The following is a 25,538-nucleotide window of genomic DNA, read 5'->3' as shown; positions in this document are numbered from 1 at the left end:
GTAAATGTCTTCACTTGTCTGAGCCTCCACTTCTGGATCAGTTAAATGCAAAAATGCTTTGGGATGCCCTCGGCCACCACTTTACAAACCATCCATATCTTCACTTGAGGTGGTGGTGTTAAGAAGGTGCCTGCTCCAGGGGTATGGAGACTTAAGGATGTGCTTTGGAAGGTTCTTAGGTCTGGTCATGCTTGAGAATCATTTGGGGGAGCCTGTCAAATGTACAGATACTGCCCCTCTCCCAGACCTATGAAAGGAAAATCTCTGAGGAGAGAAGTCAGAAACCAGTATTTTAAATAAGCTCCCAGACAGTTCGTCAGGCATCCAAGGGTCCATTACCAAAGCACGTTACAGTACAGTATCATCCTGAGCAACCAAGAAGGTCGCATCTGTCCCTAAGAGTGAAAGGACATCACCTAAAATGACCACCGCCGGGGCCAGCACTGGCTCATCAAGTGCTTTGGTGCAAATAAGAACAAGGCGCCCCTCTGGACAAATGTACCCTTTGTCTCAGAATTTCTTTGCTTTGGCAAGCAAGGGCTAGATGTCAGGCCTCAGCTGTTCTTACAGCCAACATCTTACAATGTACAAAGTTTTTCACTATACTGACCACACACTTTTTGTGAAAATGGGTCAACTGGAGAAAGTCCCTGGGAATGAGGGCTAGTTTCCCAAGCCAACGGGGGCATTTGAACCCTTCAAGTCTGCCCAGGGATATCCATGTTCAGCCACTCAGTTTCTTCTGCTCACTAAGGAAGGGGGTCGTGCTTTTTCTAGGGGTCAATATTTCACATTCTATGTGAGTTACAAGAAATCAAGTGACAGCAGAGCCTCTAGAGAGAAGACATTGGGAACTTTAGGTTTAAATCTAAGCATCCTTCATATGCTCTGACATTGAAACTTTGGGAGAGCACTTTTTCACTGACAAGTGCGAGGAGAGAGGAGGTGGAGGTAAAGAAAAAGCGGGGGAACAAAATAAGAATGAGAAATAAAGGACCAAACAAATACACTGAGATATTCACTTTTTAGAAATAAGTGAATAGTTAGTAATAATTAGACAGAGTCTGAGAGTAAGAGAGAGAGAGAGAGAGAACACCAAAGAAGAATAAAAAGAGAGCTAATGGGGAGATAATCACATTTGTGCCTGGCATGGCAATGACAGAGGCTGGCACAGACAATGAAGTCTGGGCTGGAGGGCAGGGGACAAGGGCGCGCCCAGAGATAAAGGAGCAGGAGCAGACAGGCCTGTAAATCCTGTCTGAGGGGGAGGGTAAAGGTGAAGGGAGCATCCGTGACACAAAAGCAGGCATGCAGGTGGGGAAATAAAAGCCAGATGATGTGTTAGAAAAAGGCAAAGTCAGGACGTCCAGTCACATAGCACTGTCTGGCTGGATCTGAGTCACTGCTGACAAGGCTTTGGGCAGGTCAAAGAAGGCCAGACCGCTGCCCAAGGCCTGGGGGGGTGGAATTAGGCTGTCCCAGAGGTCTAGGCCCTCTCTACAAACTGTACAGCATTTGCACCCTGATCATCACACAGCTGAGAAGAGTTTCCTGCCAGTTTTATGTGGCTACCAATGGGCCAGGAGATGCAAGGATGGTTCTGCCTCATTTAAGATACTCAGTGGAGGTTGGTGTCTGCTCAAAACCTGGAACCCGGAGGCAAAGTCACCCTCTCTACAGGGTTCTGCTCATTGGACTGCATGTGTGGACTCAGGGATATCATTCAGGCACGCCCAAGGAAAATCACCTCCTGTCCAGGACACATTTTGAGTAAGGCAGGGGTTTAGGTCAACCATGACACAGTCTCCATTCTGGACTTGGAAAGGAAACTGGATTCTATGGTGTGGGTGCACTAGATCCTTCCATGGCATGGAGTCCCTAAGCAGTCAGTCCAGGGAGGGAGAGCAGCAGGGAGCAGCTGCAGAAATAGGACAGAACAGTAAGCACCTGGGACAATGGAAAGGACATTCTGTATTAAGACAGCGTGGGATGTGCGTGAGTGTGTGTGGTATGTGTGTGTGAGTGCGCATGCGTGCTAATCCACTAATCTGGGGGTGTCATGTTAAGTGTGTTGCCTCCTGAGTAGGCAGTGAAATGAGTAGGTGTTCTGATGAGCAGGACCATCCCTGACAACAGCTCTGTAAACCTCGGAGAAACACCTGCTCATTTTCCACAGCGGGTCTCTTCCCGTCTCATGAATTATCACTCTATCACCATCCTTCAGCAAAGAAATCCAGCGTTAGGTTACAGTTCTCTAGTGGGGAATCTCCTTGGTGCTGCCCTCTGCATCTCAGCTGCCAGAATAAGAAATTAGACTATTATTTACCGGCAATCTTCAAATGCACGAGTTTAATCTAATTGTATTCTGAAAAACGCATCTAGAGGCCCTTGGGTACATTTCTAATTTAGCCCCCACCAAAAAATTATTGTAGCCTTTCTTAATAATGTTCTCCAAAATAGCTAAATGAATTCGTATTTTTTCTCTAATATTTTCACGTAAATCTATCTCCCTTGCTTTTTCCACCCTCATTTATTGTTTTCATTTTTCATCTACGAAAATTTTCAATTTGTCCTTGTTGTCCTGGCAAACAAATATTAAATAGACTCTAACAGTCCCTGGCTGTGTGTGTGCAGCCACGGGGGTGGGAGGCTGAGGAATTATTCAGTGGCTTCTTTCAGATTAGACAGAAAGCACTTCAGAGCCACACTGGGGTAGGCCCCCTCATCTGGGGTCCTCTATTGGGCTGCTGGGTCACTGGGGGGTGGGGAAGTGGTGGCAGGGAACCTCTGGCCTTGTTGCCCACTTCAACGACCTAGGATGTAACCTCCAACATCCCATGTTCTTTTAATAACTCATTCAAAATCTGCCATCCATGACTTTAAATCTTTTGGAGGCTATTTTTACATTCAGGGAATAAGAACCTCTTGTGTAGCAAGTTCAATGATTTTCCACTTTGCCACCTGGATCGTGCCTCTGAGTGAGCTGAGGCGACTGGCTTTGCCACCAGGGTCCACACACCATTGTCTCAACCTGCCTTGCCTCTCCTCAGGCATTTTTGGCAGAACCTGAGTCACCAGGGAAAGGTTGCAACTCCCTTGAATCATAAACCTTGTATACAGGTCCCTGATTCTATTTCATTCTTTGCTGAAAATTTTGGAATATGCTTAACTTGCAGAATCCATATGAGTAAAGCATCTAGATAGTCTCAAAAGGTGGTTCTGCTTTGTTTTGTAATGTTGTTTGTTATGATATTTACTTTCTTCATTGGATTATTTTAGTTTATTAGGATGGGTCCAAAAAAATGAAAATAAAGTGAAGAAAGGTCCCACCAAGTATACAAAAACCTTGAACTTCTTCCTCCTGCTCACAATTCTAGGCTCATATAATGGAGTTTAAAATCCAAATCCTTAGTAAGCAAGACTTCCTCAAGATCTAGTCTTTACCCACTAGAGGCCTCTTCTCTTGGTTCTGTAAACTACACTCATAAGCTGACTTGAGCTATTTATTTGCCATTAATGGAAAAACAGACTTCTTAGGCTTCTATGCCTTGGCATATGCTATTTCCATTGCTTAGAATTACCTTTGCTATCTGTCAATAGAAGAGTTCAAAATTGAACTTTTCCACAAAACCCTATTCCAGATTCTCAGACCTCCCAGAAATAATCCCATAAACTAAAAATCCATAAGCCTCTGCTCACACTTTATTTTAGCAGGTCTTCTAATTCATTGGAATTATTTGTTAGGTGCACATCTATTGATCTAAATCATTAGTTTTTCCAGAGCAAAGACCACATCTTGCAATTAGCTACCTAGCATACCCTGGGTCACAGGAAGTCATGAAATGAATATTTGCTGAGAACATTAATAGCTAAGAGAATAAATGATGGCATGTGGTTTCTATAGATAGGGTTTCTACAGACCATCCGGCTCACATCCCTCCCCCTCACACACACACCATGCATTGATGAGACTCTACACATAGACACACACACACACACACACGCACAGGTTCAGGTAAACTGGAACCAAAGAGGCAGAAGTTGGATAAAGTTACAGGTGTGACTTCTCTGCCTCACAGAATCATCCATTTGTAATTTTTTTGCATTAATATCCTTGATCAATTTTCTCCCTTGTCTGAAAGTCATGAATGCTTATTGCTACTTTCCACCTGGTACATTGACCTAGATTTTTCACAAGGGAATTCATTTGAACTATTACTGGTCTAGGATCTGGTAGTTGTACTTCAAAAGAAAGTTCGACTAATTTTAATGTAAGCAATATAAGAATGCTAGATGGGAAACAAATACTCTGCTTACCTCCACCTTCTGGAACATTAAAATATTCGGGAAAAGCAAGCCCACCATTGATTTTCCCATAATGCCCCAATGTGTATCATTAGTTGGCAATCTGTCAGGCAGTTTGCAATTCAAGTGACAGTCTTCATGTTCAAAACAATTTTGACTAATTTTGTAAGAATCATTCAAAGAAACATCAGATCCTGCTTTAAATCAAGATGTATGGCATTTTCCACTTTTCATTCATCTTGTCATTTTATAAGGAAAATGCAGTCATTTGTCTGGCACTTTTTTATATACACATAAACTCACGCGGCTTATCACTCCCGGTTCCATTATCCTCAAGATAGTCACATTTCTCCCCCTCCTAATAGTTGCTCCATTATTTTATTAGTGTCCAAAATGAGACCTCGTAGACAGTGATGATCAGAGAATAATGGAAATTAGAGATGGAAATGACAGATTAGGTCTCCTTGTCTGTTTCCTGGGGCTAATGTTCCTGTCAGTCTGTAACTCAGTGCTTTAGCCTGCCTTGTTTTAAATGACACCAATGTGAGCATCCACCATTTCCCTGGAGGCTCTTGTCTACATCCTCAGATTGTCTCTATACACAGCCAGAGGGAATGACGAAGGTTTGTGCAATTACCAAGTGAAGTCAGGCCCGTCCTCCATGTCTACAAGGCCAGGGATGTGGAGGCTTGAGTGATTAGCCCCCAAATCCAATCACTGCAGAGAGCCAGCCTGAATCATTCAGGGCAAAAACCACGAAATGATATTTTGTAGTTGTTTTCTGCTGCAGCAAGTGCGCAGGCTGTGAGGGAGTTGGTTATCCATCACTCTATACAATATTTTACTCAATAAGAATCACAGTCAATGGAGATACTCGGTCATCATATAAGCTAAAATCCTGCACCTATTTTAACATTTCAGAAATCTGAGAGAATGAGGACTAGCCCCACTTAAATAGAGTATGGGGGGGTTATTACTACCCTCACTAGACATCCATTAGCCAAGTCCCCTGTCCTTCCTTCCAATCTTTCAACAACGGGCCACCTCAAGTGTATTTTCCCTTCCACAAACATTTCCCTCTACATTTTGCAGTCTGCTTCCCTGTTATGATCTCAAATTTAGTAGAAGTTCAAGCAATTCTTCATTTTCACTAACAGAAAGATCTCATGGTAATTTTGACTTGTCCAAGTTTTCTGACCTACGACTCAGATTTCCTTTCCCTAAGTTCATTCTCTCTTGCCTTATTCTTCAACTTCCACCCGTTCCAGAACATTTGCCCTTTTCTAACGCCCAGGGGCATCTATCATGCCTTGACTTAGTCATCAGCTGGCCAAGTTCTCAGAGTTGAGCTCTCCTAGCCCTTCACCATCAATCACTCTCTTGGGCTCTTCAATCACTTTTATTGCTCTTCTCCAAACTCTCACCCATTTGTCTCCATATTTATTGCTTTGAGAGTCCAGCATTGCATTCAATATTCTAGGCTTGGTCTCATCAGAATCATACAGAAGAGGCTGATGGTCGACCTCGGGGGTACGAGCCTTCCATGGCAATGTGTGAAATGATGCTGGCTTCCTTTTTCCACCTTGTCAGGCTGCAGACAGATTTCAAATCTGCAGTCTAAGCAATCACTCCAAGATGGCTTTTGCCTTGATTTCATTCTAGTTTTTCCTGTTCCATTGATTGTTATTATCAGTTAGCATTTATTGATCCCTTTCCCCTCACATCCACCTTCATGGCCAATGCAAAAAAGCAAGTTCTCAGCACCCAAAACAACATGGGAAGTTGATCAAGTGTAGTACAATGCACGTAACTGGATTTTAAAATTATATAAAAAATGCTCACACTGAAATAATTTTTTTAAAAAAGAAAAAAAAAACAGAATGAAGGATAGTGGTGATGGTTGCACAACAAAATGAATGTTCTCTGTGCTGATAAGTTGTACACTTAAAATGATTAAAATAGCAAGTTTTATGTTATGTATATTTTATCACAATAAAAAAATTTAAAAAGTGAAAAAACAAGATCAAAAGCAAATGACAAGTGATCTATTTTACCCCAGGCATGCGTGCATGGGGGAAAGCAAAGGTCTCATAGAGAAATGTCCAGTGGGTATCAGGCAACAATACTCTGACTCAATGCCAAGCACTCCATGAGCCTTTGCATTTCCCCCCTGCTGATGGTCCTGGTGAAAACAAGTTTCTACTTATGTCAGTCTCACAAATAATGCTCAGCACTACACTGGTGTCTGCTTGGCTTCTCGTGTCTCCAACAAAATCACCAGCTAAGTTCTGCCTGTGGAATCCTCGTGGCTGGCGGCCGTATGCAAAGGAAGAGAGGGACAGCTTGATTCTCAGATCCCAGCTGGAGGCTGCGGGGCTGCGAGTCAGAGGCTTCATCTCTGAACTCATAAATGGAGAAAAAGATGATATGGACGTCATTGGAATGGTATAAATATGGAAATGCACGGTGACATTTTTACCCATGTGCTGTTCAGAATATAACCACCCTGTAGCACTGCTCCTCTGCACACAGCTGCTCCTCAGCTTGTGCACGCGAGGGAGCTGTGACTCCTGGGACCCCTCACTTACCCCTGGTTTGTTCCCCATTCGTTCCGAATGCAAAGGTGCTTGTGCACTGGATCCTTCATGTAACCTTCATAGCAGAGGCATTCCCCTTAGAAGGAGGGTGGAGAGGAAGAAAGGAAACATGAAGGAATTGATTAACATGTCTGCATTTGAGAAAATTAGTATGAATTCATCAGATTAAACTCTTTCTCTAAGGGTGACATGTATGAGACAATAAATCCCTTAATGTCAAACATTCCTGTTTCCACTGCTCACATGAAGGAACCCCTAATTTCTCCCTTTCCCACTACGTGATAATTTTCACTAGTGGGGACTCGAATATTTATAAAGCACCTATTAGTTGAGCTCTGTACACACAAATACTAAGAACTCTGAGTAAAGGGATTTTTTTCATCTTTAGTTTTTCAAGGCCCAGTGTACCATAAGGTATATAGAAGGTGATTGATAAATGTTTAAGGATGATATAACGGAGTAATTTCATCCAATATTTCTAAGTACCTTGAAAAGTAGATATACTAGTCATGATGATAGGGAAACTGAGATTCAGAAAATGACGGGCTCTGGAGGTAGCTTATAAGTGGCAGAGTTACTATCTGAACGGGTGTCTGTCAGTCTCCAAACCTTTTTTTCCCACCATGCCATGCTGCTAGGCCATGGAACAACTATTTTGAGAAAGCCATTTTTACCTATTGTGGTTTTATAGGAACTCTGGGTTTAGTTTTTAAGGGAGAAAGGCTAATTATCTTGGAACTGGTAAACAGAAGAATCCACTATAATTCTATATGTGTTTAGATATTACTATGTTTCATATCATCAGTTATTTCATTAGCAAACTAAGAAGTTCATGACCTCTCTGGAATTGTATACAAAACTATATATGGGCATATGCTCATCTTTCTGCAGCAGGATTCCACAATATTCATCTGCTTCACAAGCAAACCCAAGACTCCCAAAAGATTAAGATCATTGCTCTACTTCATACTGATCTTGAAGAAAATTGTTGCTGCTTCTTATATTAAAAATTCCTTATGCAATGTTATATATCTCGAAGCCACTGAGGCTGCTTCTGCTAAAGCACCAGTGTTAACTCATTCATTGACTGGCTAATTTGTAGGTAAGGAAAAAACAAGGTGTGACTTCCTGAGATTTGTAAATAATCCAAAGGAGTCATGCCCCAAGGAGACTATGGGCATACATTTATCTCCCAAGGAAGAGTCACCTCAAAAGGATATAAATAGAATAATAGCTTTGAATGCTAATTACTCTTTTCAAAGACAAAACCAATCCAATTGAAGTGAAGGTCCTCATGGTTACCAGGGAAAAGACAGTGTGGGCAAGAATTTTTTTAAGGATCTTAGCTCAGCTATCAATCTCAAGATTGACCTATAAGCTCCTGTTCATCAGGTCTCACTACCTGATAACACTCATTTTCTTTCCCTTCACCTACTCAGCTGAAGGTGCTGAGGAGTGTGGTAAAAATAAGGAACTTCTGAGTTTGGGGACAGTCACAGAGAGTATTAGATCAGTACTTGGCCTTCTATGTAGCAAGGACAGGCTTCATCTTGGCCTAGATTTATGACAGGCTCAAATCCACTGGCATCAATGGTGCTGGGCTGTATGTGGGGATGCTCAGGGAGGTAGCTACAAGTCCAGTATAGGAAAATACCACTTGAAGCTAGGCAGTAGTGATAAGGCTTTCACAAGACAGTTTCTCTGATAGAAAGAAAGATCAAGAAGGTAAGTGTCAGAGGTGAGCAAGAGAGAAAATGCTAGTAGCTGAGCTTCATCCCTTTTCAATTCCAGAGAAAGACTGTAATTGATACCAAGGCAAAAATGAGTTTTGCCCCATGAGTAAAACCTTAATAAGTTCTGTGTAATGGAATGTAAGTTAATTCACTAAACAGTTTACCTTCATTTATAGGTAACACCACCACTGCCTCTCCCCAACAAACAGACATCTACCTAGTCAAGGGCCTAGATATGCTCCTTCCTTAGGGAGAGCCTCCCCTGAGAGCCCTGTGGACATTAGGAATGGTATGATTTCAAAATCAACATGTAGCCTCAAAACATTGTCAAATCATCACTGACTTTTAGAATGGTTTTAGCTGGAGCCTTGTCTGAAATTAAGGATTGACAAAAATGGGAGTCCTTCTGTAACAGGGGGTTCCCCAGGAAAAGGGGAGGTTCCAGGTTCCGTGTTCTGGCCAAGGAAAGGTGTAGCCGATCAGGGAGGAGGAGAAGCTGGGGAGGAGACTGAAGGAGCAAGCAGGATGGAGAGCAAGAAGGAGACCTGGAGGAGGCACATGGAGCAGAGACATGTGAAGAAGCTGCACTTGCTCTTGGTCCTGGACTGGTTGGAACAGATATGGGGAGGTTAATAATGGCAGCTTTCATCTTGATTTTGATTTTACTCCTTCTATTCTAGTCATACTGGGGCCTTCTGCCCCTTTCCTGTGGGTGCCACCAGGAGGTCCCTTAGACTTGTGGCAAGCTTTCGGGCCTCAGTGGCCCTGCTTCAGGCCAACCCTGTTTGGCTGGGCATTTACTCAGGATGAGTAACTCTGGATGCTTGATTTGGAAACTATTTTATTTATTCTTACCCTTCTCTTCTCTTTATTGCATACCAATTGTATTAAGGTTCCTTTCCATTAAAGGTCTTAAACATGAGAGTATGCTTTGTCTTAATGTGGTGGATGGAAGAACCTATGGAGAGCAGGCAGGTTTGGGGGTTCTGGGGTGCCCCTCACCCTGCCCTGTAACACTTCTTCCATGTTCTATATCTAGGTACCACATAACATGTAAAGGAAAACGCAGCCACAATTTAGAGTTCAAGCAGAGCCCGATTTTCCCAATGATGGCAATAGCTACCATTTGTACAGCACACTTACCTTTTTCAAATTGCCTTCATAGTCATTATCTCCTTATGAGGCTTCCATCATTCATTACTATGTGGGAACACACTGCTGACAACAAAGAAAGCTTTTCTCCCTCTAATGGCATATGTATCCCAAAGTCAGAGAAACAAGAGAAATTTCCAAACCTATCAGGATAGAGCGTGAGGATATCTAAAATTTGCCTCTCAAATGATCCTCATTTCCGGAAGCCACCAAACTTCCCTCTTCGGCATCTCTCCTCAAAACCAGTTTGGCCATCTACATTGAAAGGAGTTCAGACTTGATGATGAAAGTTGCTATAGCAACCAACTGCTAAATCTTGACTTTAAGAGGGGTTTCGTGCAAGCACAGGCTCCGACTGTTAGCTGTGAATTTTAAAGACCCCACAAGGGTGTTGGATGCCCTCCTAAGCTAGAAGTGTTACAGTCTCCGCATCTGCTGTGACAGATGGCGGGGAACACATGACGTGCCTGCTCTGTGGTAGTGTTCATAGGAATTCAATGGAAAGACATGTCATGGCTACGGAGAAGTGCCCGACTGAGATGGAGTGTGTCCACAGGCAGCCGTGCTGCTGGAGGGTAGAGACCCGGCAGGTGACCCGTGCGGGGCCTGAAGATGGTGACACTGGATTTATGCTTGGTTCCCTGTGGGCTGATGCCTTGTGATGGCTTCAATCATTTTTCCGTCTAAAAGATGAAGGATTGAGGCACAAATCTCATCTGAGGATCAAAGAAAAACCTGGAAGCTAGGGTTCCTTAGATACAACTGAACTCACCCCAAGCTCTTCATGAAGTAAATGCAGATCAAAGTTAAAAAGTCCCAAGTCAAGTCTACCCTTCAGGTAACTGTTAGTGTTTATTTAATGGAATTGGGTGAACTTCCTCTGAAAAGGGAAATCTTTGCGAAATATCAGGACTTGGGCTATGTCTACTTGTCTGGTCTCCCCAGTGGTAGAGACTCAGCGGAGGCAGGCCCAAAATCAAACAGTCCCTCAGGACTCTGGACCAGCAGACAGAGGAAATATGTCAAAAGTTCATCCTGAAGCAAAGTTTGGAATGAATGGGAAGTCCCGATGGAGGGAACCAAACACGAGGTCTGTTGAGCTGCCAAATTGGGTTTAAAAACCAGGGATGACTAGAGAGAAGCAGTAATTCAAAGGAAGGAAAGGGGAGGAGGTTAGATTGTGTCTGAAAAGCTGGACCTTGGCCCTTAGCAGGCTTATAGGCACTTCCACACAGTAGGGACTGGAGTGTGGAAAGACCCGGGACAGAAGAATTCAGTAAACATCTTGGCTGGAGATTAAAACTTGATTTAGCTTGGAAGCTCAGGCTCTTTGCAGACCCATAAACGCTACATATCTTGAAAAGGGCAATGAGGGTCTGTAGCCAGAACTGATGGGTGCTACGCAATTAAGCAGGTATGTGAAACCTCCACAGTTGCCCATATGGCAGAACAAAGGCCTGGCATGAAATGCAGAAAGAAGTTGTTGGAACTAATTAGTGTTTCTATCAAAACACACACACAGACACACACAACAACAACAACAAAAACAAGACAATCAAATTTCCAGCCCCAACAATAAATCATTAAAAAGTATAGGAAAAGTCAACCTTTGGCTAGATCCAATTAGGGCATTAAATCATAGAAACTTAGAGCTTTACTGTTAATCCAGCTTCACCATAGTCAAGCCTGGGATTACATCCTGGGAGGCTCTGGGAAAGGCTGTCAGTTGCATTTGGCAAAGGGTTTCCAGACATCATACTAAGAGTTTTAGGTATATTGCATCTCTCAAATAGCATGTTGCTACAATGCAAGAGGGAAGCTGGAGTGGAAAATAGATCCTGTTTCTCCATATCACCTTTCAGAGATTTCTAACATATTTCGAAGATATGTGTAGCTACTTTCTAGAAATTGGGGTGAGGGATGCATAAATAAAGCGGCCCAGAACAACACTTATTCTTTCTCTTTTTGTCCTTTATCTCCTTCCTTCCTTGCTGTTTTACTTTTCTATAGCTCCTATGTAAGCGTGCCACACACTTAATGGTTACAAACATTAACTTGCGTCTTACAGTCCTAATGGTCAGAAGTTGGACTCTCACTGATACTCACTGAGCTAAAATCAAGGTGTCTAAAGGGGTATGTTCTTTTCTGGAGACTAAAGGGGACAAATCTGTTTCTTGGCCTTTTCCAGCTTCTAGAAGCCACCTACATTCCTCAGTTCATGCTCGTCCCTCTGTTTTCAAAGTCAGCAATGACAGAAGGAATTCTTTCCATATCATCTCTCTCTGGCTTCCTATTCTGCCTCCCTCTTCTACATTCAGAGACCCAAGAGATAACATTGGGCCCACCTGGGTGATCCAGGATTACTTCCTTATTTTAAAGCACTCTCTCTTTCTTTTTTTTTTTTTTTAAAGATTTATTTATTTATTTATACAAGCACTGGGTACAGTCAGAAGCATGGGAGGGTGAGAGAATTCACCAGAGCCAGAGCGGGGAGCAGAGCAGGCAGAAGGACCGAAGCACACTGCTGAGGGGAGCAGCGGGCGGCAGGAGAGGTCTGCGGCCATGTGGGATCCTCCTCCGGTGGCCGGGGAGCAGCCGGGGATTGAACCGGTGCTGCAGAGGCTGCGGTCAGCTTCGCAACCCAGCACTCAACCGCTGTGCCACTGGGGAGGCGTTAAAGCACTCTTAATTCATCTTTACCAAGCAACAACAAATTCGCAGGTTCTTGGGATCAGGACACAAACATCTTTGCGGCCCCATTATCCTGCCTACCATACCTGGTGCTCTGGACCCTGTGTAGGTGATATGTGAATACTTGCTTAACTTTGGAACAGACAGGAAGGATGCCTGTGGAGCACTCCAGGCACCAGAGCTTGCTCCTTTGCAGTGACTGAGTCTTGTGTTGTGTTTGTGTGTGTGTATGTGTGATAAACTATACATGCACACTTGCACAGTTCCACCCATCCCTGTGGGCAGACCCCTCAGCATGGCTGGGAAAGCACATGTCCCAACACTATGACATTTCCAAGTGAGTTAGCTGGAGGATTGCAAAAATAACGTCAACTTGACTTGCAGCCAATTCCCACACTCAGCTCTTTGGAGAAAGACTCTAGGATGAAGTGTGGGAGGCGAGAAAGTTTCTTACTGATGAGCGTGTGGGATGACCACCTCATCCCATGTGCACAAAGAAGCAGGGCGGGAAGGGGGAGGGCTTCCAATTCCAGCATTAATGAAAATAAATATCTCCACAGCACCGTTTCTCAGCTGCTACCCAAAATGAAGATGTTGCACCCCAGTTCTACAGTAGGGTTGGGGTTCTTATTTATAGTCTCCTTACAGGATGTTCCAGTGGGAAATACGTTAATTGTCACAGATATTTGAAAGCCCCTAGTAGAAAAAGGGCTTCCCAGAGTAGTTTACCAAGGATTAGAAAAGAGACATCTGGAAGGGGCCACAGAGGCAGTGGGCTTCTGTGCAGATAGGAAACTACCTTAACTTCCGGCACAGGAAGCTGTGATGCTCAGTAATGGTGGTTGTTTAAATAGTTTTGAGTAAAAATTCATTGGATCTGACATTCCTGGGGAAATTAGGCAAACTCCTCTCTTTGATTTCAGGACAAACAGAACACAGACTCTGCTTGAGGCCTCAATGGGATGCTGGGCAAGTCATGTAACTCCTTAAAAAGGGTCTTTCTCTCCAAGACCCCTTCAAACTTAAAACTTCAGTCTCTTCCTTCCACATGCAATTGAAAGTGTTTCTTGTTCTTTGAAACTTCAGTAGAATATTTCAAGGCCCACCAGAGATGATGCTTCTCTCAGAAGCGAGTTTAAGAACTGAGATTGTCCCACAGTCTCCTATTCCAGTTCACCACAGGGCCCAGAGACAGCTCAGCTTTATGGAGAGATGCACCTCTGAGATGAGATGAGCCCTCTTTTCTTTCTCCGGAGCACGCTGGCTTTTGGGCATAGTGCACAGCCCATCTGTTTGGTTTGGTGTTTGCCTGACAGCGTGGGAGGAGCAGCAAGTAAGCACAGTCTTAGACATCAGATGTTTAAAATGCTGTACTTTCTCCTCCATATGGGGGCCCAAAATCACTGTGATGGGCCCACGTAAAAACAACTTTTAGACCTAAAAAGGTGAACTTCAGATGTTGCAGTACCTGTGACTCCCTCTAGAGGCGTAGTAATAGATTATAACAGAGGTGAGGGCTACATCTCTTGGATCCAACCTCTACTAAGTCTATCCTGCCCCTTCAGAAGAAGCACCTCTTTCCCTTTCCTTCTCCCTCTGTCTGTCTGTCTCTGTCTCTCTGTCTCTCTCTGTCTCTGTTGCTCTCTCTCTCTCTTTCTCTCTTGGATGGCTGAAGGAGGGGCTACATATGAGGTAGGAAGATTTGGAAGACTTGGACACTGACTCCACAAATATTTCACTTGGAGGTCTCAGATAGGACGTTAACACCTATCCTTTGTTCTAAGGCATCATGCTTCTTTTCTGGGAAGGGTCTATCTGTGGTACTGAATCTATGGAAAACATCTTTATAAAGACTACTGTATATGAACCCCTCCCTGCTCCAGTGAAAATGCCAAGCAACCTGGAAGCAGGGGGGGGCGGGGTCCATGATCCCGGGTATCCTGGAGCTCAAGGAGGACTATGAGTGTCCCTGGACATCATGTGAATCTGGACCCTCACTCAGGGAAGCTCCAGCCCCATTTGATAATAAAATAGCCTAAAAGATATCCAGACCCTTAGTTCCAGCATCTCTCTTCTGAGATTTATCTGAAGAAAATAACTTCAAATGTGCTGTGCATTTATGCAGAAAGGTATTAATTTTAGTAGTATTTGTAAAACTTAAAAATTTAAAGCATCTTAAATGTCAAATAATAGAGGACTATTTAAATGAACTATGATATAGACATACAATGCAATACCAAATGGCCATTAAAATTAGGTTATGGAGGATTATTTAATGGTTCTTGAAAACTCTCATGATAGAATGTTATGTGAAAAAAATCAGGGAGACCCTACTGGACTTAGTGTGCTTGTGAGCCTCTAAAAGTCACGCACTGGTAAAAGACCGTAAGGGAGAACATTAACATTTTACAGTGATTTCTCCAGGAGATAGATTATAGATGATTATCATTTTTGTCTAATAGTGTTTCTATATTTTCCAATTAAAAGACTTGTAGAAATAAAAAACATACATTAAAAAGTCCAGTTCCTGTAGCTGATACCCCAACTGGATAGCCGATGGGCTATGGAGGACACTGGAACTGACTTGTCTGGGCGGGGCTATTGTGAGCACGCTTCCAAGGCTTCTGCCGGAAAGAGACCTCGTTATTTAAGGTAGCATGCTCAGAGGGCCAAACACACACTGGTAGCTGGTATGGTCTGGGCTCCCAATGGCAATAGGGTGATCAGGAGGGTTGCAAGGGAGTGAGTGATCACAAGAGGCATGAACTCTGACAGTTACCCGCTGCCCGGTGATCCCGCCTACCAGTTTCAGGGTCGCATTGATGTTCACAGGGGTCCAGGAGGCGCCTGGCACAGAGGTCCATGGCCCAGGGCCCACTGGAGTTCTGCTGAGAGAAAAGCACCACTTGGGCAGGGTTCAACCAGTCGCTGGCATCCAGTTGGCTCCCCTCCAGCAAGATGAAGCGGCTCCCTGCAAGGGGAGAGAGAGGAGGCATGCCGAGTGTGCACAACACACACACACACACACGTTACAGAAGACGGTGTCAGAGTTGCATTGCAGATCAGCCCCAATCTGAAGTCATCACCCCCACTAGTCCTTGCCCACCATGAGCCCCTAAGCAAGGGATCAGCAGAGGGAGACTCAGCCACCACACCATGACCTCCTGCCATCTTGTCTCCCACTGCCTTGCCCCAGCCCATCCTCCAGGGAGGACCCAAGGGACACAGGAGCAGAACGGCTCTGTGATGGTGTGGCGCTGTTCCATCAGACCCAGCCACAGGCACTGGCCCTCGTCCAAGGAACAGGGACCTGCTGCCTGTCTTCACTTGCCATGAAATAGCAGGGCCTCTAACACCACACAGTCGCCACATGTTGGCAGCCTTTGGCAACCCAGAGAACAGACATTAACAAGTCAATTAGGTGCTGTGGGCTTTGCTGACTCAGGGACTCTCAGAACCTATGTTACTCCCCCATTCTATTGGGGTTCCCCTGAATGAAAGTAGTTATTGCTTCAGAGCTTCAGGCTTGTAGCAAGTCACTGTAATTAGGGATTTCTCACCTGGGCACATCAAACCAAAAATGGCTAATCCTTGAATGCCTCCACTACTCACTTAGCTCCCCCCGACTCCCAAGCTGCAAGAATCTTGCTGTCTACCTATGGCCAGAATGCCCTGTATTTTGCTACAAAAATAGGGCTTATATAAAAACAAACAAAAATAGAGAATAGGAGTGGGTACAGAGAAGAGGAGGCGATTTGTTCAGTTTTTTTTTTTTTTTAAGCCTGTTTCATGCTTTCATCTGTGGACAATCCATTTTGTTCTAAACCTTACTATCTGGGTTTATTTGTTTTCCTCACTTGTAGTCATAGGCACCAGCGACCCCTGGCTTCTCTATCTCTTCCTTGCCCAACCTGAAAACCTTCCTCTTAGGAGAGGAAGTTGCAACCTCAGAAGTGGACTCACCATCAGCAATCAGGTGCTCGGGGACGTGCAGGGTGATTTTGACAATGAGGGGGCAGCTGACGTGGGAGGAGCACACGAGGCCAATCACACAGCTGGTGATGCTGATCAGCGTCAAGGTGGTCTTGTTCACAGGGCTCCGGGGAGATCCCACTGCGAGCAAGACAAAAGCAAAACCCATGGTGGTAAAAATACTGGCAGTGAAACTCCGCCTTGGCCCTTTGTTGCCCAACTGGGCAAACAGGGGAGGCAGCTGGCAAACCGAGCCAAGGCAGGTAAGCTGGATGACCTTTTTGACCTTCATCCTCCCTGAGCACCAGGTCATCCGTAAGAGTCAGAGGGGACTTGGCCGACCAGTGACCTCAGGGACAACAATGGTCAGCGTGAGCCCTCTGCACTCCGCCTGGGCCAGGGTCACAAGTCATAAGGAGCACATTCTCTTTCTCCACACTCCTGCCTGAGTGCTGACCCTCACCCAGGGCTACAGGAGTGCTCGAAGCCCAGGAGTTAAGTCCTTGCACTCCCAGCATTGTTCACAGGGGGCGTGCTCAGAAAGCAGCCCCTCCACTTCTGGAGCTGAAACTACCTGAGCTTGGGGAGTTTGCCTGCACCCTATGGAGGGTAGAGTCCTACCAAGTGACTCTCACTGCAGGGTCTAGACAGGGGGAAGACAGCTCTGTATGAGTGTAGTGGAGACAGCCGTCACACTGCAAGGCTCTCCCTAGTCCTGCAGTCTTTGGGGTAGGTTATAAATGGATGCTTAGTGAGTGAATAACAATGCAGGGGAATTAGAAACACTCCCAGGAGGGTAGAAACAGGAATGGGAAAAGACTATTTCGATGGAGTTTATTTTCTTGTTCCTTTGTTTGATTTCATTTGTAGAGAAGATAAAATGGCAGTAAGGAGAGGCCCTTTCACATGGAGGCAAAACAGATGTGGAAAGTAAGAAAGTAAGACAAGTTGCCAACAAAATGTGTGGATCCTTTGGAATTTTCTTGTGCTCTATGTAAAAATTTAATACTGATGTTAGTGAAAGGCATCTTTTAAGGTAGACGGTGTGCTAAGCGTGTTGTATGTTTCAAGACTATAGGTAAAAACACCTGTTCCTTAAAGTAATAAATCTGAGTCTGTAAAGTATCGCCCACCTTAGAGATAAGGAACATACATATCAGTGAGAATAACCTCACAGTGGTAGAGGACACTTAGGTAGTGTGAGCAGGCACCAGGCACCAGTGCTCAGGGTTTTACAGCGCTCCTGTCATTTAACAATGAACATAATCTCACAAAGCAGTTCCCACAGAGGAACAGGGAGTCAAAAAGGCCAGCAGACATGGCCAAGTTCAAGAAGCTACTAAAGACTAGAGCTGGGATCAAGATACAGCCGCTGAGGCCATGGCCCCCAGACACAACACACTATCAATCTCTGGTCCAGTGGTGTCTTTGGAACCGCTGTTCTCAGGAAAGGGGGTTGGCTTTTGGTTTATGTCTGTTCTGGTCTTCTATGGGCTCATTTCTCATGGGCAGATCTTCTGAGTGGATATGTTGGGAATAGCTGGAAGGGACTCAAAGGTGGCAGGCAGCTTTGGGTCCTCTATCCCCTTCTACTTAGAGATTTCTTCTCATGTAATTATTCTTTCAAAATGGAATCTGCTTCCTCACACTTACAGCTCACCACCTGTAGCCCAGCCCAGCCCTGAGTGGCAGATCAGGCATCCTGCAGGCATTCAAGTGCAATTTCCAAAACTGGACCCTCCACCTTCCCTCAAACCTCACTCCCTTCCTGGCTCTTTTGTCTAGTGAATGGACTTCTAATGACTTGGTTTCTCAAATCTGAAAACTCCATCATGTCTAACTCTCCTTTCTCTTGCCTAGGCTACAAATTCTCCATGCCCAGGGCCATTAAATCTTTTTTTTTTTTTTTTTTTTTACTTTGTGTCCAATATTTCTCTTGCCTGCACACTCTCCATCCGTCCCTACCCTATCATCTCACTTCTGGACTATGGCACCTGCTATTCACCTGGCCTCCCTGCCTCAACTTCCCCCTCCTTCAACAATCCCCCCACTGTTTCTGGGGGGGGTGATGTCCTTCCCCAAGCAGAGTAGGGCAGAATAATGCTTTAAAAGCTTCCCATGAAACCACCTGAACTGTTGTGTTCAAGTCCTTGCTGTCCAGGTCACATTCTCTCTGGCTTCGTCTGACATCCCACCCTTATTTCCTAAGCAACCCACAAATCTGCACCTAAAGCTTCATTCTAGTAAACTCTTAACTGCTCTCTGACTAGACCATTATCATTTATGCCTGTGACTTTGCACACATTATTTCCTCCTCCACAGGATGCCATTTTGTCACCTTGTCAACTTGGTGTACACCTACTCTTCACGTCTTGATTCAAACAACATCTCCCAGTAAACACTTTCCTGAAAGCTTCAAGAACAGATTCTCACTCAGCCCTCGGCGCACGCTGCTGTTACAGCCCTTATCACAAGTGTTGTCACTGTTCTCGTGCACTTGCCACTGCTCTCCTGTGATTGCAGAAACTTGCCACTGATCATCTTGTCTCTCTGGTTCTTCTGCATCATCAACCCATCACTCAGCATCTCTCCTGATTACAAAATTGCAGTGGTTCCCTGTAGAACTGGTTTCCTACACAACCAAGTGCAAACTCAGAAAAAAAGACATAAATGTGGTCCTTTGGTAGCGGTGACCCTGCACCATGCCTACTATCCTCTGGGCCTGTATATTTATACCCCAGACTACAGCTGCCATATTAAATTCTTTTGACTTGCTCGAGCAATACTAAGTTCTTTTGTGCCTTGGAGGCTTTTTGTATTCTGTCTTCCTCTACTGGGATGCCCTTATCCTGGATTCTCTTCTTTAAAGAAATTCTATAGATTGTGTACAACCCAGTTCTAATTATTCTCTCCTTTTGCCTCCTGCTGTTACCACACAGAATTAACTGTTTTCTCTTCTGAGTAGGCCTTTTAATTTATTTATGTTGCTAAGTTAAGTCTTATCAGTGTGCCATGTTTCGACCACTGATGACAAATCCTGAGCCATAGCAGGTGGGTTATAAAATGTCTTGCTGAACCGATTGATGTTTCCAATTCATTCAATAAACATACGCATCTATTCTTGGCAAATCCTTCACTGGGCGCTTTGGAAAAATAAATGAGACATGCCCATCCCTAAGAAGCTTACCATCTAGTTAATGACAATAAGCAGCAGATGCATGAAGAGAACTGCATCTCAGAGGAATACTTCTACGTTGTAAGGAGATGCACTGTGGGGCAGACATTTGGCCCCACTGATTACTTGAGAAAAATGACAAGAACTTTCGTATTGATATCAGGGAAGCTACAGAAACTAAAATAGAGGAATTAAAGGCTTCTTCCAATCTCTGGGAAGAATCTCCTCAGTATGAAAGGAACTCAAGTAGAGGTAGGAGAGAGTCAAAATGTGGGTGTCTTTGGAGGGCTGCTGACTGAGGATGGTTTGGGGAAAGTGCTACTGATCACACCACAAGGTGAGGTTGCTCCAACATCCTTCACTGTATCCAAGGGGATACCGTGTCCAATATTTTGTGTTCAGGGTCCCTCCCTAGCCACAATTCATTAAGATGGGTTCTAGGGAAACCTGAAGCTGTTCTGTGGAGTGTTCTAAGAGTAACACCAACAGGGATTTCATAGTGCTCTTCCAGCTAAGAAAAAAAGTACATTTTAATATAAAATAATAGTGTCAGGAACCCTATGTGTCAGATATTGCCCATTCAAAAAGTGAAGAAAGTAAGGCTTAGAAAAGTAGATGTCCTTTTCCAAAATCACACAGCAAGGAAATGGTGAAGCTCACTGGTGCTTGAACCTGGACCTCCTTCGGTGATGATGGTTGAAGTAGCAATGTCATGGGTAGTGGCCCCCACAGCCACCTGAAGTCACTAAGCATCAAGCTGTAGTGGCACATTTAGTTTCTGCATGGAAAGACACCTCTGTCAATGCTGACTTGGACCCACCAGAAGAAAGGAGGGGACTTGAAGGCTTGGTGTCCTAAAATTCACTTGGGCAGGGACTAAAGATTGAATACCATTATGCTTGTTTTATGGGCAACAGATTATTCCTCAACTGCCCCACCCCCAAAACCTGCCTAGTTCAATCCTAAGGCCTATGTAGCCAGGTAAGCAAGAATATATGCTGTCCATTTTTCACTTATAACACACTTTATCAACTTTATTTCCTGTATCTAAACAGCAAAATATGACTCCTGAGTCTTCCAGAAGGAATTGAGAGTCTTCTGACCAAGAAATAGCCTTTCAAACAACTTGGAAACTCGTTTGAGAGTGCCATTATCTGGGAGAGATGATTCTCTGAAATTTTCCACTCTGGGCTCTTCTTTCTTCCTTAGGAGGAAACACCAATTGTGGTCCAAGAGTTCTTCTTGCAGAAACTGCAGAGCCCCCACTGAGTCCCCATCGGACCTAGCATCCCCTCAGCTCCTGCCTTCCCCAACCCTCAATTCCCATTCCTCCCCCTTTTGCTCCACCTTCCTTCCTACCTCTACTGCGCCTCCGGCTCCGGGAGGGGTCAGTGTAAAAGGTCAGTTGGGGGTCATTCTCAGCCTCAGTGCCAGAATCACCTTCAGGGTTCAGGAAGGCGGATCCAGCTGTAAGGAAAAGGAGCATGGCTAAGAGATTGTCAGCTCTGTCTTCATAATAACAAATTATCATTTGCTCAGAGAATGGGCTGACTGACACGCTGAGAGCAGTAGCCCTGGGGACTGGGGCTTCCCGATATATAGATTTATAGGAGAAGTAGAGCTTAATGTGACGGCAATCCCAGGGGTCCTGCTCCTGTCACCCAAGTACCTGCTCAGGACACCCATTCAGGGCAGCTACCTGCCAGAGCGTACCTTCATGATGGAAGGTTGGAGATGTGGAAGGCAGATAGCCCCGTGACAGGTCGTGATTCTGGTTGTTTTAATATGAGAATTCTAAGGGGCATATAATATGACATTTTTGTATTTTTTTTCCTGATTCTAAAATAATTAATTAATGTGAAAAAGAGAAGAAAAAGTAAAGAAAATACACAAAATAAGCACAGAACAACTTGATGTCCATCAAGTCAGAGGAAAACTCTGCTAACAGTTGATGTATATACTCTCTCTCTTTCTCAGATGCAGAAACTGAAAAAGGCTTTTAAATCCCTCTTTATAAATAGCATTCTGCTGTACCTTCTATCTTGCAGTCCCATTTTTGCCATTTAATAGATGGGTGGACAACTATCCAAATTAGCACATATAGATCTATATTATCACCTTAGATTGCCACACGTGAGCCACTGGACAGTAGACAGATGTGCAGGTAGTTAACTAATTCCCTACTGATGGACATTTAAGCAACTTCCAATTTTTCGCTCTTTTAAACAAAGATATTAATGAACAGCCTTTTACACATATCTTTGCATGTTTTCCCAATTATTTCCTAAGGGGAAAAAAAATTTGTTGTTGAAATTATTTGGTCAAAAGGTTTGCATGTTTAGATTTCTGGGTAAGGAGCTCTCAACAGGCTTCCAGAAAGACTTCCAGGATACCCCTCTAGTCCTGTCTGAGAGCAGGGATTGGAGATATTAATGGCCCTCCCTCCCCCCATATTCAGGAACCCTCAGACAAGCCTTAACACCCTAACATCACACATTATACCTCTTGCTTTGTTGTTTATCCGCTTTCTCTGGCTGCTGGAGGTGTGGGAGAGCAGAGTGGCCTGCTGGTGGTTGGAGTCCACGGGGCTGGTGGCGATGATGTTATCTTTATACTTGTTCATCAGAGACAGCTTGGCATTGTCACTTCCTGTATAAGGAAAAGTCAAGGCAAAAATTTTAACAGAAAAGGCCAAACGAAAGTGAGAACAGGGGAATTTGCATGAACCAAGTAGATGGAGTTTCACAGAATTGAAATATAAAACCTTTAAAGTGAGAGCTTGGCAGAGACTGAAATATTCCTCTTTGATTTCTGGGGGAACACAAATTTATAAGAGATGGAGTGAAGTAAGTGATTATAACTGCTTCCAATTCAACCAATTTTGTATTGATAAGGTCACCGTGTGTGTGGCCCTTTGACTAGACACAGATCACAGATTTCTTCCTTTTGGCAGCACATCTTTTTGAAAGGATTTGAACTGAGTGTATTCAGGCAGAACATGCACTTTCTTGTTCACCACAGTCTACACCATGCCCTACTGTCTGACACCCAGCTACTTTACACATGCACCTGCTCCCTGAACGCAACTGAGTTTGTGACCCCAGGCTACTTTACACATTAACTTTGTGGACCTGGCACTATGACAGGTGCTATGGAGAATATGCAATATTGAAGTCATGTCCCATATTCTCAAGGCGAGATTCCAGACTGTAAATCTTTTAAGGAAGTGACTAGTCATATAAGATCACTTCTAGAAAACAAACAGAATGGAAACCTCTATGATGTAGTTTCACTGAAATTTCATATATCTTCATATTCAGAATCAAAAATGTCTTCTTCAAAGATAATTGGGCGGTTCCTTGAAAGATCACTGCCCTGGGGTTTTATCTGCAGATTAGTTGCTTATTTATAGGCATTCGAGAGAGACAGGTGGGCTACTGAAAAAGACAGATACAGTCGTTCCCGCTCTGCATTTTGTTGACCCCTGTCTTATTCAGCTGGATTAGGTCCAAGTCTCTGCCACCCAGTGTCTCTCCACTGACACACAAAGCTTCTGAGGTCAGACAGCCTGATTACAGCCCTTTACTTTCTTTGAAGAAGTACTTCCCTCGTAAAGACCACAGAGGAATGGAGAAGAGAACACAACTAACACGCCCCAGGCCAAAGTCTCAGGAATCATAGCAAAGAACGAAGACCTTGGTCCCCTCTACTTCAGTGGCTACTTAAATTGCTTAAGTAAATGTGCTGTATACAAACATCTCAGACACACAAGCTGCTCCTTCTTGCTATCTCCTTATTTCCCAGCAGATTGTTCATTATATATAAAAAGGTTCTAACCCACTCTTCTGTTGGATGGAAAAAAAATCTCTGCTTCCCATGCAAAGTGGAACATGTGCTTTCTTGTTCACCACAGTCTACACCATGCCCCACTGTCTGACACCCAGCTACTTTACAGATGCACCTGCTCCCTGAATGCATCTGAGTTTGTAACCCCAGGCTATTTTACACATTTACTTTGTGGACCCGGAAGTGGAGAGGGATCCAATTTACACTTGCTCTTCTGATTTCCTACATTAGAAAACAGCTCCCCTTACGTCAGGGAAAAGCTGACTCTTCTTGTCCACCTGGGAAGGGGCACGGGCACATCCTCCTATATATGATAACCAGGCATAAAATTAGAAAACATCTGTTCCTGATCCACTCCAGAGGCTCCCTGAGAGGAAGCACCAACTTGGCCCTTGCGCTCCCCACCTGGAGTGAGGTCCATTCCTGTCTTCTCATTGCAGCCTTGCAGGGACTCCAGGGTGCGTGTGACCTGGCTGGCAAAGTCTTCCCCTCCGTTCATGCACTCCCTCTGCAGGTGGTGGCGCAGGTCAGTGATGTCGTACTCATAGCCATCCAGGATGGGTGTCTCCCGGATGCTCAGGGTGCCGCTGGAGTTGTGGCCCTGAACGCGGGCGTTGCGCAGACTCTCCCTGCCATGCCCACCGATCAGCACTGACGGGATGTAGTGAATCTCATTGGCAGCCTCAGCACTGGCACTCTTCTGGGGTTGGGGGACACGGCGGCGCTTGCACCAGCGCCGGCGAGTGTACAGGATCATCACCAGGCACAGGATGGACAGCAGCAGGGCGATCATGCCTCCCTGGGAAGAGAGGACAACAGATGCGCGGGGAGAAAGGTGAGTTTACCCACAAAGAGATATGGCCCCTCCTACCGCCACTCCACTCTCCATCACTCATTTATTAATTCATCTATTAAGGCGCAACAAGCACTTAGAGCAAGCATTGCTCAGCAGTAGGACAGTCTGCTGGGGTCAGTGTTTGAGGTGAGAGAAAAATGTACCTGGGGTAACCAATGCATTGTGGCTCATGATCCATGGTTGCTGCTCACTTATCAAACATTTTGAAGAAGAAATCTTACAGTGTGTGTGTGTGTGTGCGTGTGTGTGTGTGTGTGTGAGAGAGAGAGAGAGACAGACAGACAGACAGACAGACAGACAGAGAGATAGAGGAAGGGTAGAGGGAGGGAGGGAGAGATTTCAGCTGCAGAAACAGGGAAGAGGTCAGTTTGATAGAGCAAATCAGTGATATACAAAGCTGGTATTGGCCCAATTATTGCCAGTGAGCTGGCATCTGGTTCTTCTGCTTTCAGCTCTTACAATCAATTATACATATACCCTATCACTGACTAAACCAAGAATCAGGGAGTCCTAAAATTCCAAATCTTAGACTCCTCATCTGTATAATGGAGAAGCCACCCCTTGGCAGGTGGCGGTAAGGAATAAGTTAGGTAACTATGCAAAGTGCCAGACAGAATCATGCAGAATTAGAATTGAAGCCGTCCTCAGCCTAAACCCAAGTGTCTCCATCAGAGTAACTGCTCAACAGGGGAAGGCCACTGACTAACCAAAGAGAAATTTACATTCATCAGGAATTAATATCAGGTGTTGGGAGGATTCTCATGTCATGTGTGAACATGTCTTTGGAGGTCACTACTGCTTTCAGAAACAGTTTCCTCCTATTCACACAGTCTGGAGTGATGCTTCCATTCTTGTCACATCTCTGGGGAAGGAACTGGACCCATCTCTGTGGTTCAGACTGGTAGAGGAGTTTCCTTCTGGACTTTTCTTGTGCTCCAAGGCTATCCTCTGGAGCCATTACTAAAAAACCAGCACACAACTCAGTGGTCTGTCAGAGGCAAGAATGCATGCTCCAGGAGCCTGAACATCTTGCTCTGTCATCACCCTGAACAGGGTTTGGCTGGAAAAACTTGCAGGTGTCTTGCTGCACTACACTCAGTGGACACGAACCTCCCCACACACCATCTATAATCACCCCCTTTATTTTGATCAATATCTCTCCAAACCTGTTTTATTAGGTCAGGGTGTGCCAAAAGGTTCTACTCTCAACC

General features: G+C 44.6%; 1 protein-coding gene across 2 annotated transcripts in view; it reads right to left on the bottom strand.

Moving 5' to 3' along the window:
* ASTN1 (astrotactin 1) overlaps window positions 1-25,538 on the bottom strand; it is a gene marked incomplete at its 3' end in the record, with an annotated part of 311,956 nt that overhangs the window by 154,658 nt on the left and 131,760 nt on the right. The window contains exons 3-8 of one of the 2 annotated variants that reach the window (XM_084251292.1): window positions 23,877-24,270; window positions 22,128-22,274; window positions 20,985-21,092; window positions 16,442-16,591; window positions 15,258-15,449; window positions 6,894-6,978 (exon numbers count right to left, since the gene is read on the bottom strand). In XM_084251292.1, the coding sequence (XP_084107418.1) occupies window positions 6,894-6,978; window positions 15,258-15,449; window positions 16,442-16,591; window positions 20,985-21,092; window positions 22,128-22,274; window positions 23,877-24,270 (1,076 nt within the window). The remainder of the gene's footprint in view (window positions 1-6,893; window positions 6,979-15,257; window positions 15,450-16,441; window positions 16,592-20,984; window positions 21,093-22,127; window positions 22,275-23,876; window positions 24,271-25,538) is intronic. The other variant, XM_084251293.1, reaches the window with a different exon arrangement.

Source organism: Talpa europaea, assembly GCF_964194135.1.
Source record: "Talpa europaea genome assembly, chromosome: 12".
NCBI classification, from domain to species: Eukaryota; Metazoa; Chordata; class Mammalia; order Eulipotyphla; family Talpidae; genus Talpa; species Talpa europaea.
This window is presented reverse-complemented; position numbering and strand designations above follow the sequence as displayed.